We start from the raw sequence: 15733 nt of genomic DNA on the forward strand, positions 1-15733 counted from the left end.
ATTGCTACACTGTACTTCATTTTATCAGTGAGTTACATTATTTTCTTTTGGCTCCTGTAGTGACATGCTGTGGTGCAGGAAATTTGATGATTATCAGCACCAGAAACATATACATGCAAAAACACAGAAAACTTAATTGTAATTCTTCAGGATTTACCAGCTATTTGCTGACGTTCTTGATATAGGAGGGAGGTTAGAGTTCAATATCTCATCAACAGTGAGGTCTTTAGCGACTTAGCAGAAGCTTGGGTTACAGAAGGATGACGAAGTAAATCAGCCACGCCCTTTTCAAAGGAACCATCCTGGCATTTGTCTGGAACAATTAAGGGAAATCATGGAAAACCTAGATCTGGATGGCCAGACAGGCATTTGAACCACTGTCCTCCCAAATGTGAGGTTATTGATTTGTTGTGTGTACTGCAGTTGTATCATAACCTTCCTTGCATGATATTTCAGTGATGAGACTCACTGCATGCATCAGGTGCTGCCTGTTTCAGGTAGCTCCTGATGAAGGCAATGAGTCACATCACCAAAATATCATACAAGAAAGACTATGATATCTGACAGTACACTCAAGAATTCAAGACTGTTGAAATTAATTTACATGATAATTAAAACTTTATGATTACCCCTTGTATTTAAACAAGGCTTAACAGGCTTTGGAAGACACAATTAAACCCAAAAAGTTTGTGACCAATTAAAGAACACAATTGAAGAAAAAGAAGTGGAACTGCTGTATCACCAGATCTTGCATCTCCAGATTTACTTTAGCTGGAGTTGCTTAAGAAAGAAAGTATACCTTTAAATACCAACAATTCATGCAAGTATGACTGAAGTTATTGTAAACATTTGCAGAGATATTGACTAGAAAATGCTATTGCATCATCAGGAATCTTTATACAAATAATAGGCCCTATCAGGACATCACTTTTTTAACAGTTATTTTGGGTCTTCATGGAAGATGAATAAAGATTCCCATGTGGAGTCAACCTTCTTTTTCATTGACAATACTGCCATAATGACCATTGCAGTCTTGAAGGCCCTTGTCATTCACATCAGTTTTGTCTGTACTGTTTACCTTTTGGCCACATGTATAATATAAACAATTAATACCATGAAAGGAAAAGTTAATTGTGTATCATATACAATCATGCAAATAGCTTATAGTTACCAGCTCTGATATACGAGGTGCATTCAAGTTCTAAGGCCTCCGATTTTTTTTCTCCGGACTGGAAAGAGATAAAAACATGTGCATTGTTTTAAAATGAGGCCGCGTTCATTGTCAGTACGTCCCAGAATGGCAGCACTGTACGGCAGATGGAATTTTACCGCCGGCGGCAAGAATGAGAACTGTTTTAAATACTTAAAATGGCGACGTTTTCCTTACTTGAACAGTGAGCAATCATTCGTTTTCTGAATTTGCGTGGTGTGAAACCAATTGAAATTCATCCACAGTTGAAGGAGACATGTGGTGATGGAGTTATGGATGTGTCAAAAGTGCGTTTGTGGGTGCGACAGTTTAATGAAGGCAGAACATCGTGTGACAACAAACCGAAACAACCTCAGGCTCGCACAAGCCGGTCTGACGACATGATCGAGAAAGTGGAGAGAATTGTTTTGGGGGATCGCCGAATGACTGTTGAACAGATCACCTCCAGAGTTGGCATTTCTGTGGGTTCTGTGCACACAATCCTGCATGACGACCTGAAAATGCGAAAAGTGTCATCCAGGTGGGTGCCATGAATGCTGATGGACGACCACATGGCTGCCCATGTGGCATGTTGCCAAGCAATGTTGACGCACAACGACAGCATGAATGGGACTTTCTTTTCGTCGGTTGTGACAATGGATGAGACGTGGATGCCATTTTTCAATCTAGAAACAAAGCGCCAGTCAGCTCAATGGAAGCACACAGATTCACTGCCACCAAAAAAATTTCGGGTAACCGCCAGTGCTGAAAAAATGATGGTGTCCATGTTCTGGGACAGCGAGGGCGTAATCCTTACCCACTGCGTTCCAAAGGGCACTACGGTAACAGGTGCATCCTACGAAAATGTTTTGAAGAACAAATTCCTTCCTGCACTGCAACAAAAATGTCCGGGAAGGGCTGCGCGTGTGCTGTTTCACCAAGACAATGCACCCGCACGTCGAGCTAACATTACGCAACAGTTTCTTCGTGATAACAACTTTGAAGTGATTCCTCATGCTCCCTACTCACCTGACCTGGCTCCTAGTGACTTTTGGCTTTTTCCAACAATGAAAGACACTCTCCGTGGCCGCACATTCACCAGCCATGCTGCTATTGCCTCAGCGATTTTCCAGTGGTCAAAACAGACTCCTAAAGAAGCCTTCGCCGCTGCCGTGGAATCATGGCGTCAGCGTTGTGAAGAATGTGTACGTCTGCAGGGCGATTACGTCGAGAAGTAATGCCAGTTTCATCAATTTCGGGTGAGTAGTTAATTAGAAAAAAAATCGGAGGCCTTAGAACTTGAATGCACCTCGTATGTTTAGTTTGATAGATGGTGCTCTATTTATCAACATTTCTGAGGTCACAGCATGCTGAATTAAGTTACTTCCCTATATTGTAATAATTCAGTAGAAAATAGATGATATTCCTGATTAAGTTTCAATAAATCATTTTGTAATGTTATTTTCACCTCTGTATTTGCAAATTACTGTAGATAGTTATCAAGAGCAACAATACTGTTACCTTTCTTTACGTTTTGTCCCAGGGACGTGTGAACCAGTATGGGATACAATTTCATGCTGGCCAGAGACAGAACCTGGACAATACCAGATTCTACCATGTGCAGACTATATTCTAGGTTTTGATCCTATGGTAATGATCATATTTTGTCAAATATCTTTTGATGATTAAGCTTAACACTTAATCACACAATGAAATTTACAGTATTTCACTGGCATTGGGGCAAAACTTTTTATTTTTTAAATGCTATCAGCTTGGTTATCATGTTTCACAGAATGTTATTGACCTTTTTACTCTCTTTCTAATGTAAATTTTCATATGAGTTTGTTACTATAACTACATGTTTTTATTGAAATACTGCTTTTTCATATGGTGTCATTATGTTGAGCAAGGAAATCCTGATTACATATTGCAATACATTAAATTTAACAACAATATCAGAAGGATGTATTTCCATTCACATACAGGAGGCATTGAGACACAAAAAGGCACAATAAAAAGACTTCCAAACATTTAAGCTTTCAGACAAAAAAAGGCCTTCTTCCAAAATAGAAACATACATTCAAACAAGACTTGTGCTTGCTTGTATCAATAAATTATTCCAAAATAACTCCAGCAAAGCAATGACTTACTCAAGTCACACTCTGTTATGGGATCATTTCTCCCTTACATCCATAATACGCTGTCCACCACAGCTTTCTATCATCCTCCTAACCCTTGGAACATCCTAATCAAACCATGTAACAGTCTCAGCATTTCTGGTCCATTATCCATACCACAATGTTCCTACTCTGCAACTAATCCCACTCTAAAATCAATCACATGCACTTGCCCTTACCACTTACTCCAGTTGCATTACTAGTAAATCCTACAGTATCATATAAAGAGTAACATGTGAAACCATGCATGAGATCACCACATGGCTTTTTAGATAAGAAAGAATACCTGAAGCTAGGTGCATACATCAGTGGGCACAGAAGAATTGACTGCCTTAAGGACAACCAGTTCTCAGTAGCTGAGCAGACTTCATCATGACTGAAGAGACTGAAGTATCTGATATACCGTATGAGCCTATTGGACCCTCTCACTCAGCACTAGTTTCCCGAAACTCTGGAGATGGGAAGCTTGCTCTCAAACATATTTTTACATTCAACACCCCCCCCCCCCCCAGTCTTCTCTGCTCCCCCCTTCTGTACTATGCTCCTATTAGTAGCAGTACATTATCCTGAAGGAAAGTTTCATTGCTTTTAATATCTTTTTGAATTCTAAAAGAATTCGACTTACTACCACACTGACATTTTTTTACTGATGTTTTATAATTTGAGGGTATCAAAAATGAGGTTTGTGACAGGCTTGCAGATTTTTTATAGGAAGGATGCAGCATGTTAATTTGGATAGAGAGCCACTGATAGATGTAGCAGTAACTGCAGGCATTGCCTAGGGAAGTGTGTTGAGACTCTAGCTGTACACGTTGTACAGTAATGAGTTGGTTGATGATAGTAATAGAAACCTCAGACTTTTCACAGATGATACTGATATCCTTAATGAGTAGTCTGAAAACATGTGCAGAAATATTCAGTCAGATCTTAATATCTAAAAGCAATGTGAAGATTGGTAGCTTCCTTTAAATATTCAGAAATTTAAATTCATGTGTTTCAAAAACCACAGAAAGGTAGTCTTGTATGACTAAAAAATAGAGTCACACCTGGAATGGGTCAACTCATTGGTGTAATCAGTGTGGAGGTACTGAAAGTAATGTTCACATAGACTCACTTGTTGGTAAAGCAGGTAGTAGTCTTCAGCTCACAGGTAGGACATTGAGAAAATGCAATCAGAAATGTGAATGCATACAAAATACTGTCTGAAACATCCCAGTACATTATGCAAGTGCAGTGGACCCATACCAAATATTACTAACTAGGGATGCTGAACTTTTACAAGATGGGCAGTGCGAAATGTTACAGGTCTGTTTCTGTAACAGAAGAGCCTAATGGAAGTGCTGACAAAACCTAAACTGACAGGCCCTTGAAGATATCAACTATCCTGTGAAAGCCTACATAGGAAATTTCAAGAAAAAGTATTAAGTGAACAAGCTAGGAATATATTTCAGTCCCTTATGTATCACTCTCTTACAGGCCCAGAAGACAAGATTAGATTCAATACAGTGCCTGCTGAAGCAATAAAGCTGTCATTTTATCTGCACTCTGTATGTGGGTGGAAAGGGAAGAAATCCTAATATTAATTTCAATGAGAAGTACTCTCTGCTGTGTTCTTTACAGTGGTTTTAAGAACATGGACACAGATGTAAATATAACTTTTCAAATTAAAGAAATATTGCTACACCCATTTTGTGTAACACACTCTCAATTACATAAAAAATATGGATACACTGCAATCACATGATAGTTCACAATTCCAGTCCACTGGGTCACGTAGTGTAGTGTGAGCATGGTAGAGACTTTAGCACAACATAATCTGAAGTGTCTTACAGTGGCTCAGTAGTAAGGTCTTATCTTCAGATTGATGTCAAAGCAACCAGGCCCCCTGTGATATTCTGCTGGCATCTCTTACCAACTGCTGGAGGAGTTCCTCCTGGCAGACATTGCAGCATATTAACCTAGCTGTCAAATGACAGAGATACAGTATCCCTCCCCTCTTTAATCTGTATGTATGACCAGAAGTGTACTCATCAGTATCATGATCACTCTACTGGTATGGGGGAGGTTTGGGTAGGCAAGTTAGCTAAGGGTTCACTGTCCATCTCAACACATGATGTTACTGTGTCCTCTTCTTGTGGCTAGGCATTATGCTGATCTCACGATTGCCCAGAACTACTATTCTCATATCTGGGTCCATCATGGAAGTTAGTGGTGCTGGATGTGGAGCACACTATTCTGCAGGACTGTTTTGCAATATTTTATGGAGCTATGCCATGTACTGTAACTAGCTGTGTATCATGATCAGACAGACCATTCATAACAGGAAAAGTTTTTATTTGTTTAAACCTATCTTGGTCTACAAAAACATTATCTATCAGTGTTCTGCTTTCATGTAGCACCAGAGTAGGATAATCAATAACTGATGTCAAATTGGAAGAACCAAGTAATACTTCACAGTCAAGCTTTCTGCGAGACTCTTTCAGAAAATCTACATTGAAATTGCCACAAAAAAGTTGTGTATTGTCTGTATTGAACTGGGGACCTAAAAACAATGGACAGGCTTCATCCTGCTGTAGCCCTCACTGGTTCACTACCCTACAACAGGCCACAGCAGTCCACCCAACTCCCTGCTGCTCCACGCCGAACCAAGAGTTATTGTGTGGCACGGCCCTTAGCAGACCCAGCCCCGGGAATGTCTCATACCAGATGAGTGTAGCCCCAAGTGTTTCCGTGGTAGAGTAATTATAATGTATGTGTACATGGAGACAGTGTCTGTGCAGCAATCGCTGACATAATGTAACTGAGGCAGAATAAGGGGAAGCAGCTCACATTTGCTGAAGCAGATGGAAAACCACCTTATAAACCATCCACAGGGTGGCCGGCACACCAGACCATGACCCTAATCCACCGGGCGGATTCGTGACGGGGACCGGCATGTCTTCCTGCTCGGGAAGCAGCGTGTTAGACCGTGCAAGCCGGGCGGTCTCACAAATAAGTTACTTCCACATCTGACAATGACTCTCCATCCAAGAGAACATACTGTGTACCAAAAAGTTATCAGTCCAGTTGCAAATTTCACTTGGAAGTCCATATGATCATACTTTTCACAATAAGTGTAGGTGTGGTACTGAGTCAGATGCTTTATGAAATCAAGAAATACTGTATCTACCTGACTGCCTTGATCCAAAGCTTTCAGTATGTCGTGTGAGAAAAATGTATGTTAGGTTTCACATGATTGATGTTTTTGGAATCTTTGCTGGCTGGCATGGATAAGATCATTCTGTTTGAGATACTTCATTATTTTTAAACTCAGAATATGTTCTAAGATTCTAAAACAATCCAATGTCAAGGATAATGGATGGTAGTTTTGTGGATCTTCAGTATTTTTCTGATCTACTCTTCCTTATCTCAGAGGAAAACAAACATACTGGTGGTGTCAAAGTGGAGAGGAGTGTCACAACTACACACATTTACTATTACTTACCTTGCGGTTTGGTTTCACCCTGAAAATAAGCTGTTTGTCACTCCATTTTATGTACACAGTCTACTGTCAATGCAGGGATGCACTTTCTTTCATAATAGTGCATTTAGAAGAATGAGAGTGTTGTTTTATCTCTAAAATTAATTTGATGTTATTTGACAGAACTTTTTAAGTTTCTGCTGTTAATGTATTATTAATTGCCACACACTAGTGCAAATTAGCATTTGTAGTCAACAATGATGCCAAAGTAATATCATTTTCCTGGTACACCCCTAAATGATATCACAGTAAACATAAAAGACATCAGAATGAAACTGGTGTCATCAAGCTTAATCACTTTTGCAAGTATAAGCTTTCATCAGTACGACATATGAGATTTTTGTTGCTGCTGCTACCACATGGGGCTTAGACAGATGGAGAGATAATACAATACACTACTTGACCACTTTTCCAATTAAAAATTACTGTAATTCGATTTCACAGATGATCATATCCAATTGGCTCTCATGATCTTATAAGTTAATGTGAGTTTCCCTACATTAATATAGTGTACCTGTGGCTGAGTGAGGTAAATGTAATGAATCAAACAGTGCTGCAGCCACAGTTCTGTATTCAGGGCACTGACCACCACAGTCAAAGACCCATACTGACACAGCACCCTCAGTATCAAGTCATTTTTGTGTTCCGACAGACTTTCGTGATACAATGACCAAGTCCTCAAGAAACTTCCATGTCATGGAAGAATGCACCAGCGCAACCTCTTGCACATAATTGGCTTCCTGACATGAGTCTTTAAGTCCCTGGGGTTAGCCAGCCATTATTGCACAGCTGAGCTATGTTATGGTGCTCACTCCGTGTCAGGTGCAGTCATGAAGATAGTGATATAAGTATGATGTAGCTGCTAACATCGGCACCATCCCTTGTACTCTTGACTGCTGCCTGACTTCCCATGCTCTTGGGATCCCTGTGCCCTGCCACCCATGTTTCAGGGCTTGAAATGAGCTCTCACCAGCTCTGCACCACTGAGGCCTGATGCAGCCAGCTGTAGCCACCAATCCTCCAGTGTGGAGTTTGGGGCACTGTGTCACCCTACTGTCAAATGAGCACCTTTACTGGGACAGTAGCAGACACTGCATCAGGTCTGCTATGGGCTCAGTCACACAAGATGCCTATGAGGCCCAACACAGCTTCAGCGAGGCTCAGTATGCGCTGCCGCTGACAAGAATGATGCTGCGAGGACAGCTGCACTGGAAGACACTGCAGTGACATATTTTCCACACTTGACAAGTTACAAATAACTTGGAATGAAGGGCAACCATGGCAGTGATTAAGTATTGTAAATGGTGAAAACCACAACAGCTGCATCAAAATGATTTATTAACAACTACTTTCATGGCGTTATGGTCACATCCTCAGCTAACAGACTGTTGACCTAAAAAAGATACTTAAATCATAATTATAACTGTCCTAAAGCAGGAACTACCTAATTAATATAGTGTTGATTAGCAAATGAGATATACATACCTTTCAATACTAATGTTCTTAAAATCTTCATAAGGGTAAATAATACAAGCTGTACTCTTACCCTCCCACATCACAATACATTGTCTTAGTATCTTCACTATTTTCAAAAGCTTTGAGTGGTGTAAGATACACAAAATAATAACTTTCTTTTCATCTTCATTATCTCGTTGTTGTTGTCAGTGGCTCACAGTCTTGTCTAGGGGTACATTCTTGCAGCTGGAATTTCGATTTCTTAGGTTCTTGATGACCAAAAAGCTGATGAAGATTTGTCTGTATTATTCTTGAATTTTATTATTTGTCACATCTTTCAACATTACACTGTTTTTTACATTTCACACATTCAGAAAAAACCAATAAGAACATATTTGGTGACAAACTCCATCAGAGGCATGCCCACCACTACTTACATTCTGCAATACTCACAATTTCCAAAAAGTTTACAAAGCAGAAGAGTTTAAAGACTTTCTTTACCAAAGAAGAATCTTCCCTAAAATATATCATTATTTTGTAAATCAATCTAGAAATAATTTTAATAATTATTGTCAGATTGTAAAGTTAATAATATGAATTTTAAGTATGCCAGAAATTCTGTAATTTCAATTATTTTTAAAAGAAGAGTAATTTTAACTGTTAGTACATATTGATTGTAACACATTAATTTCTTTTTATACATTTTTAGCCTGAAATATAATACATTGTATACAAAATCATATGAATTCCTTTAGCTGAGATAATTTTAACCTATGCAAGAATTGATAGTATACATGGTATCAGTTATCTCTATAAAAAAAAAAAGAGATAATGTTAGAGGAAGGTGACTTGTTATAATATCCCCCTCACAAAATTTGGAAACAGAATGTTTACAATATTTTGTGACAGACTATAAGGTTTGCCAGACATTCTAAGGTGCCCAGGATAGCAGATAGATGTATAGAGGTATCTGATACACAACATATAACGGAGAACCTAAAATATTTACTATAAGAATCATAATCTATATGTATATCAGGATATGGCATTCAGATTTTCAGATCTATGGAACATACTGTTACAAGACAAATAATAGAAGGTAAAAACTACAGCATCACCAAAATGTAGAAAAATAAAGACAATGTAAATTACTAGAATTTATAAGTTTTAAGTTAAGATCTATACAATGAAACCTTCAAAATCTTCAAAAGAGAAAACATTTCAGAGCATAAGTGTATGATGAGTAAGTCGACTCAAAAAACTCACAACGATGAGTACAGACCAGAAGAATACACTCAATCATGGGCAGTAATCAATCAGCCATATAAATCATAGTATTTATGGATGTATTGACTCATGAATGAACAAAATAATGGAAAAATATTAGGGCCTGAATTTATGATGTGGGGACCAACTCAAGAAATCCAAACCACACTGGGTACAAACCAGGAAAAAAGGTTCAACACAACAAAATGAATAAAGTTCATAATCATATCAATGAGTTAAATTATATCCAAAGAATAACTGTGAGAAGCATCTAGCTTCAGTCAGTGGTCGTACACTCTCCTTTAGTACACGCACACACAGTCATGATGACTAGGGGTACCCAAAACAGAGCTAAGGATGAGTCTGTCCACAACTCAAGATCCAACCAGATATAATACTGCAATACTCAGGATATATTCAGGTAAACATACTCACAAGTTAGGTTTGAATGATGACACAATTCAGTAGCGTGAAAACCAAAATTCAAGTATGAAAGCAGACATACATACATCTTATTATATTGTCCATACTAGTAAATGTCTTCTACACTAACCTACATACACAAAGACCTAGAAGATTTGTTTACAAATGGTGAAAAAATACATACTGATTTAAAGTTACATAATGATTGGAGAGTCACCCCCAATAAAAAAATATAATTTAAAAAAAACCATGCATTTATGCTGAATAACACTGTCTTTATCAGTCTTGGTTAACAATTCACAAATATCAGACACAACACACATTCCAGTTGACAGATGCTCGAGTATGTTACCCAGCACACACAATCTCTTGCAAGACGACTGGTCCAGCAGGGTACAGCCATACAGCAATGTGGAGAGTGGATTTACCCCCATCTTTCAGCTTCTTCCTTAGAGTTATCATTACACACTCCAGTGGATAGGTAACTTCCTGTGTAGCATTCACATCAAATCCTGAAACATTGTTTCATGCACTAAAAATGTTGTTCAATACCTTCATAACATCACACGAGGTATGCTCTCTAGCTGCATTTTATGTAGTCAATTATATGGGATTTATGTCAGGTGTGATTAAAAAGTGTTCACTTATGAAAGATTAATAATCAGAGTTACATGCAATAAAAAATGGACTAGTAAGGTAATGCACACAGATATGCTCAGATACTATTCCTAACCTTTGCAGTACAAGTTATGAGTATTGTTCCATTTCAGAACTGTAAAAAGCTCTACTCATTCAGTCTCACGGCATCTATATATTAAATTCTAAAGCACAAATCCATTACAGAACATAATTACATAGTGTATCGTAGAGTTTAATCCAGTAAATACAGAACTTCAAAAATCACATCAACTCACATACTAAGTAACAGAAAACAAAACACAGTTGTATAGTCTTATGCATATACAGATAGATTTAAACTAAGTCTGTATATAAGATAGAACTCTAGGAAAAACATGATCTTACATACTACATTCATGGCAATGGAAAAGGTACAAACAAACAAAGATTAGATACTTATGAATCATATCTATAGGCTTTCAGTTCAGTGATGTTGCATAATCCAAAGAACTTCTTAGATTTTGGATACACAAGTCTGTATGCTTTAGGATGTGGAATACAAGAACTTTGAATGGTCCAATATAAATATCAAAAAATTTATTTATCTCAGATGTCAATACTTTAGAATTCTCTTTGGCTTTCACCAACACAAGATCTCCTACTTCAAACTTACAAAATCTACTTTCACCATCATGTCTCTGCTTTCTCCTATCCCCCTGTTTTTTCATAATCTTCCTCAGACAATAGATAAGACAGAACTTTAAAATTACATGATCTTACATACTACATTCAAGGCAAACAAAACTCAGTTACATAGCCTAAAAAATTTACAAACACAGTGAATATTTTCTTCTAGGCTAGGTATTATTACACATTCATGTTCATATCTCTTGTTCTGTGTACTACATGTTACCAGTACTTGACATCTTACATACCTGCTTTGCTTACCACTAGCTCCTCTTATCTTTACATCTAAAATGGTCATTCCCACAAAATTCTTCCTGTACTGGATTTTGCCTCTAAAATGTTCAGATACACCACAAATCAGGCTACCTGTATCAATCAAACAGTTCCCTTGCCACTGATCAATCGTACTCTTGATGTAAGGACATCCAACATCTGAATTATCATCTCTGTCATTAGACACTTCATGTAAAAGATCACTTTCAGTTTCATAAATGCTACATCAGCACTGTTTTTACAGGGTTTTATCATCTTTACTGGTATCATAGCATTACTTTGGTTACACATGTTGTCAGGTAATGATTGAACACACTGAATGGGTTCTATAGCACAACTAACATCACTTATTACAGAAGGAACAAAAAATACATTACTGTCAAAATTACGCTTTCTACTTAGATCTTCTTTCACTTCATTCCACCAATTTGGATACAGATTTTGACTAACCACAGCTAACTTATTCCAGAATGCAAATTTATCTATGTTATCATCAATAGGGTAAGAAACACATTTAAAAAAAAAATTCACCTTTATTCTCTGAGGTTACAGATAACCCACCTTTACAGTTTGGATCATTAGTCTGGATAACATTAATGAAAAACTGCTTTGACTGGACTGGTATTCCATGACTCTCGCTTACATCATCACAAACATCACCTGTCTTACCTGTATTCACAAATAACTCTGAAACTTTATTATTCTTAAACTCCACAAATACCTGATACTCATCATCATCATTACCATCATCATATTCTTCCAAAATTACTTCATCAATAACATCATTAACAACACAATTCTCATCACTCTCAAAGTCACACACACTTCACATACATTCATTTGCAATAAACTATCAGTCTCAGACTTATCAGCCTCAGTCAGTTCACAGCTCTCATTCACGCCTACATCAAAAATACCACCTAATTCATATCCAATACAGTTATTACCCATCTGACATCCATCAATAACACTGTTTTCTGACCAAGAGAAGAAATCATTAGAACACACTACATAAAAATTGTCATTACTCTGACATTCAGGTTTGTGATTAGTATCTACACCATTATAATTAAACATAGTATTCCAAAACTTTTGATCAAAACATAAATGAGAAATCTGATGTTCCTTCTGTTCAACTTCAGACACCTGTGCTACATTATTCATACTATTATTATTGTCTAAATGTACATGTAAATTGGGCGTCCTGTAGTTGTTGTGTTTCCTCACCCCAACACTATGGACCTTCATTGAGGCAAACCACTGTTCCCCAAATAGTTACCTCTATGTTTTTTCTCCATCAAGGGATCACAAATTTAGCATTGGAGGGCAGCGTGGAGGGTAAAAATCGTAGAGGGAGACCAAGAGATGAATACACTAAGCAGATTCAGAAGGATTTATGTTGCAGTAGGTACTGGGAGATGAAGAAGCTTGCACAGGATAGAGTGGCATGGAGAGCTGCATCAAACCAGTCTCAGGACTGAAGACAACAACAACAACATGATATTGCCCATGGTTATCCCCACTATTCCTGTTCTACTGAGGTTCAAAATTTCTGTCTCTATCACCATTTTGTCCCTGACTGAAATTACCATTATCTCTGTTTCCGTAGTTGTTACCATTGTGATCTCTATCATTTTGATTGTTATGGTATATGTTTCTTTCTGCTGCCCTATCCAGCCTGTCTACATATCATAAAAATTGTTCTAGACAATGTCCATGTACTAAATCCCACTGCAACCTTTCTGGTAATCTCCTTTTTAGTGCATCGATTAATGCCATTTTGCCAAATGGCCTGTGAAGGTGTGCTAATTTCTTAAGGCGATTCTTACAAAATTCTTTCAGTGTACTGTCCCTATTCCTATAAATTGTACCATTCAGAAATTCACTTTTAATTCTTCCCTGTTCAGCTTGTGACCACAATTTATTTAAAATACTTTTCTTGAAACTTTGGTATGTTTCCCACTGACTTAAATTTAGATTTACCCAAGACAGAGCTTCGCCTTCAAGACATCTTTTAACAAATTTAAACTTTTGGTCATCAGTCATGCCTGATGCAAAACTATGTCTACAGTGGTGTCAAAAATCCACTGGATGTAAGCTATCTGATGGAAAAGTTTTGGTTGGAATGTTGGACCACACGATACCATTGTTTGAATACAGATTATTGTTAATGAAATTTTCCTGAACTACTGAAATTTTTTGATCTATAACATTTACATCATTTAGCATACTGTTTTCAACATCAAAAATTTTTTGATCTAAACTACTAAACTTCTGTTCCATTTTTTCCTCTTCTGTTGAACTCTGATGTCGTTAACATTCTTCTCCTGTTGCAAAGATTGTGCAATATCTCATTTTCCAAAACAATAAATTTATTTTCTAATACATCGACTTTTCATTCACACTTTTTAATCCATCTGACAACCAATTTTTTACCTCCAAAACCTGATTGCTAAGTTGGTCTATTTGATATTGTACTGTAGCGACGCTGCCGCGCGCTAATTCAAGCTCGCCGGTGTGTGTGTGTGTGTGTGTGTGTGTGTGTGTGTGTGTGTGTGTGTGTGTGTGTGTGTGTGTGTGGTGTGTGTCAGTGCAGTGCTGTGTGGTCGTAATTACTGTACACAACGTCGGTGTAGTTCCGCGCCCAGCCTCTAGAGGCGCTGTATTTTCTAGCTTTTATATACTTTCTGTTTATTATTATTATTCCTTGTTTTTTGAGTTAAGGAGTAGTTCCATGCCTCCTGACCTGTGTGGACGAGTACTGTTTTCTCTCCAATAACTACAGAAGTTTTCCCAGTATTAATGATCCTTCTGTAGAGGCCGGAAGTAAATTTTGTAACTTCGATCAGTCCATGCATGCCGGGCGTCGTCAGATACGCGCTCGCAATAAAGTTATTGTTGCTGAACTGAAGGTCTTTATTCTTCTGAATCATGTTAAGCAAAGGTCGGACAGCCACCAGTTTAGCTGAACCCGACAGTACCTTGTCCATTTTGTCATTGTCTTCAGTTTTCCGTTTATTTTATTGCCCTGGTAGTGAAGTAAATTTTTCAGTTAACTGATCATTAACTGTACTAAATTTGCTATTGTTGTCTGTCTTCATTTCCTCTAATTTTACTAAAATCAACTGCAAAATATCGGTTTTCACTGTCCCTTTGCTAACTACACTTTCACTTGGTTCAAACATGTCTAGGCTTGTCCTACAGATTTCGCATCTGCATCACTATCCTCATCTCTATTCATTTTCCTAGCAATCACATGGGTTCACCAAACCTATTAATTTCACAAATAGTTTGTACTTATCTTTGCTGGTGTTCTTCGTAGTACTTGTCAAGTCCTCTTTCAATTCATCCGGTTTGTCGTTGTTGATATCATATGAAATTCTCATCACTGTTGATATGACTTTGTTGGGCAGTTCTCGGATCTCCTTTCGTCAAGCAATTGGAGCTTCCAAATCTTCATTTACATAAAAACTGCAAACACACATATCCAAAATCCATTCCTCTTTTGCAACAGACAAATCTTCGTTATCAGTCAACAGATCATGGCTAACGCCACCACTTGTAATCTTACCCTCCCACACATCACCATTAAATTCATTGTCTTAGTATCTTCACTATTTTCAAAAGCTTCAAGAGGTGTAAGATATACAAAATAATAACTTTTTACTCATCTTCATTATCTCATTGTTGTTGTTGATCATGGCTCAAAGTCTTGTCTAGGGGTACATTCTTGCAGCTTAAAATCTGATTTCTTAGATTCTTGATGACTAAATAACTGATGAAGATTTGTCTGTATTATTCCTGAATTGTATTCTTTGTCATATCTTTCAACATCACACTATTTTTACACTTTCCACATTCAAAAAAACCAATAAGCACATATTTGGTGACAAACTTAGGAAACATCTACTTCCATCAGAGGCACGCCCACCACTACTTACATTCTGCGTTATTCATAATTTCCAAAGAGTCTACAAACCAAAGAGTTTACAAACTTTCTTTACCAAAGAAGACTCTTTGCTAAAATATATCATTATTTTGTAAATCAATCTAGAAATAAGTTTAATAATAATCATCAGATTGTGAAATTAATAATATGAATTTTATGTATGCCAGAAATTTTGT

General features: G+C 37.5%; 1 protein-coding gene across 3 annotated transcripts in view; it reads left to right on the forward strand.

Annotated features, from left to right (window-relative positions):
• Positions 1–15733, forward strand: part of LOC124549065 (parathyroid hormone/parathyroid hormone-related peptide receptor-like) — a 498163-nt gene that overhangs the window by 321685 nt on the left and 160745 nt on the right. Inside the window, exon 3 of one of the 3 annotated variants that reach the window (XM_047125215.1) lies at positions 2733–2839. The exons of the other annotated variants lie outside the window; for them this stretch is intronic. Within the exon in view, the coding sequence (XP_046981171.1) occupies positions 2733–2839 (107 nt within the window). The remainder of the gene's footprint in view (positions 1–2732; positions 2840–15733) is intronic. 3 annotated transcript variants of the gene reach the window in all.

The sequence above is a fragment of the Schistocerca americana genome, chromosome 1 (assembly GCF_021461395.2).
Source record: "Schistocerca americana isolate TAMUIC-IGC-003095 chromosome 1, iqSchAmer2.1, whole genome shotgun sequence".
Taxonomy (NCBI): Eukaryota; Metazoa; Arthropoda; class Insecta; order Orthoptera; family Acrididae; genus Schistocerca; species Schistocerca americana.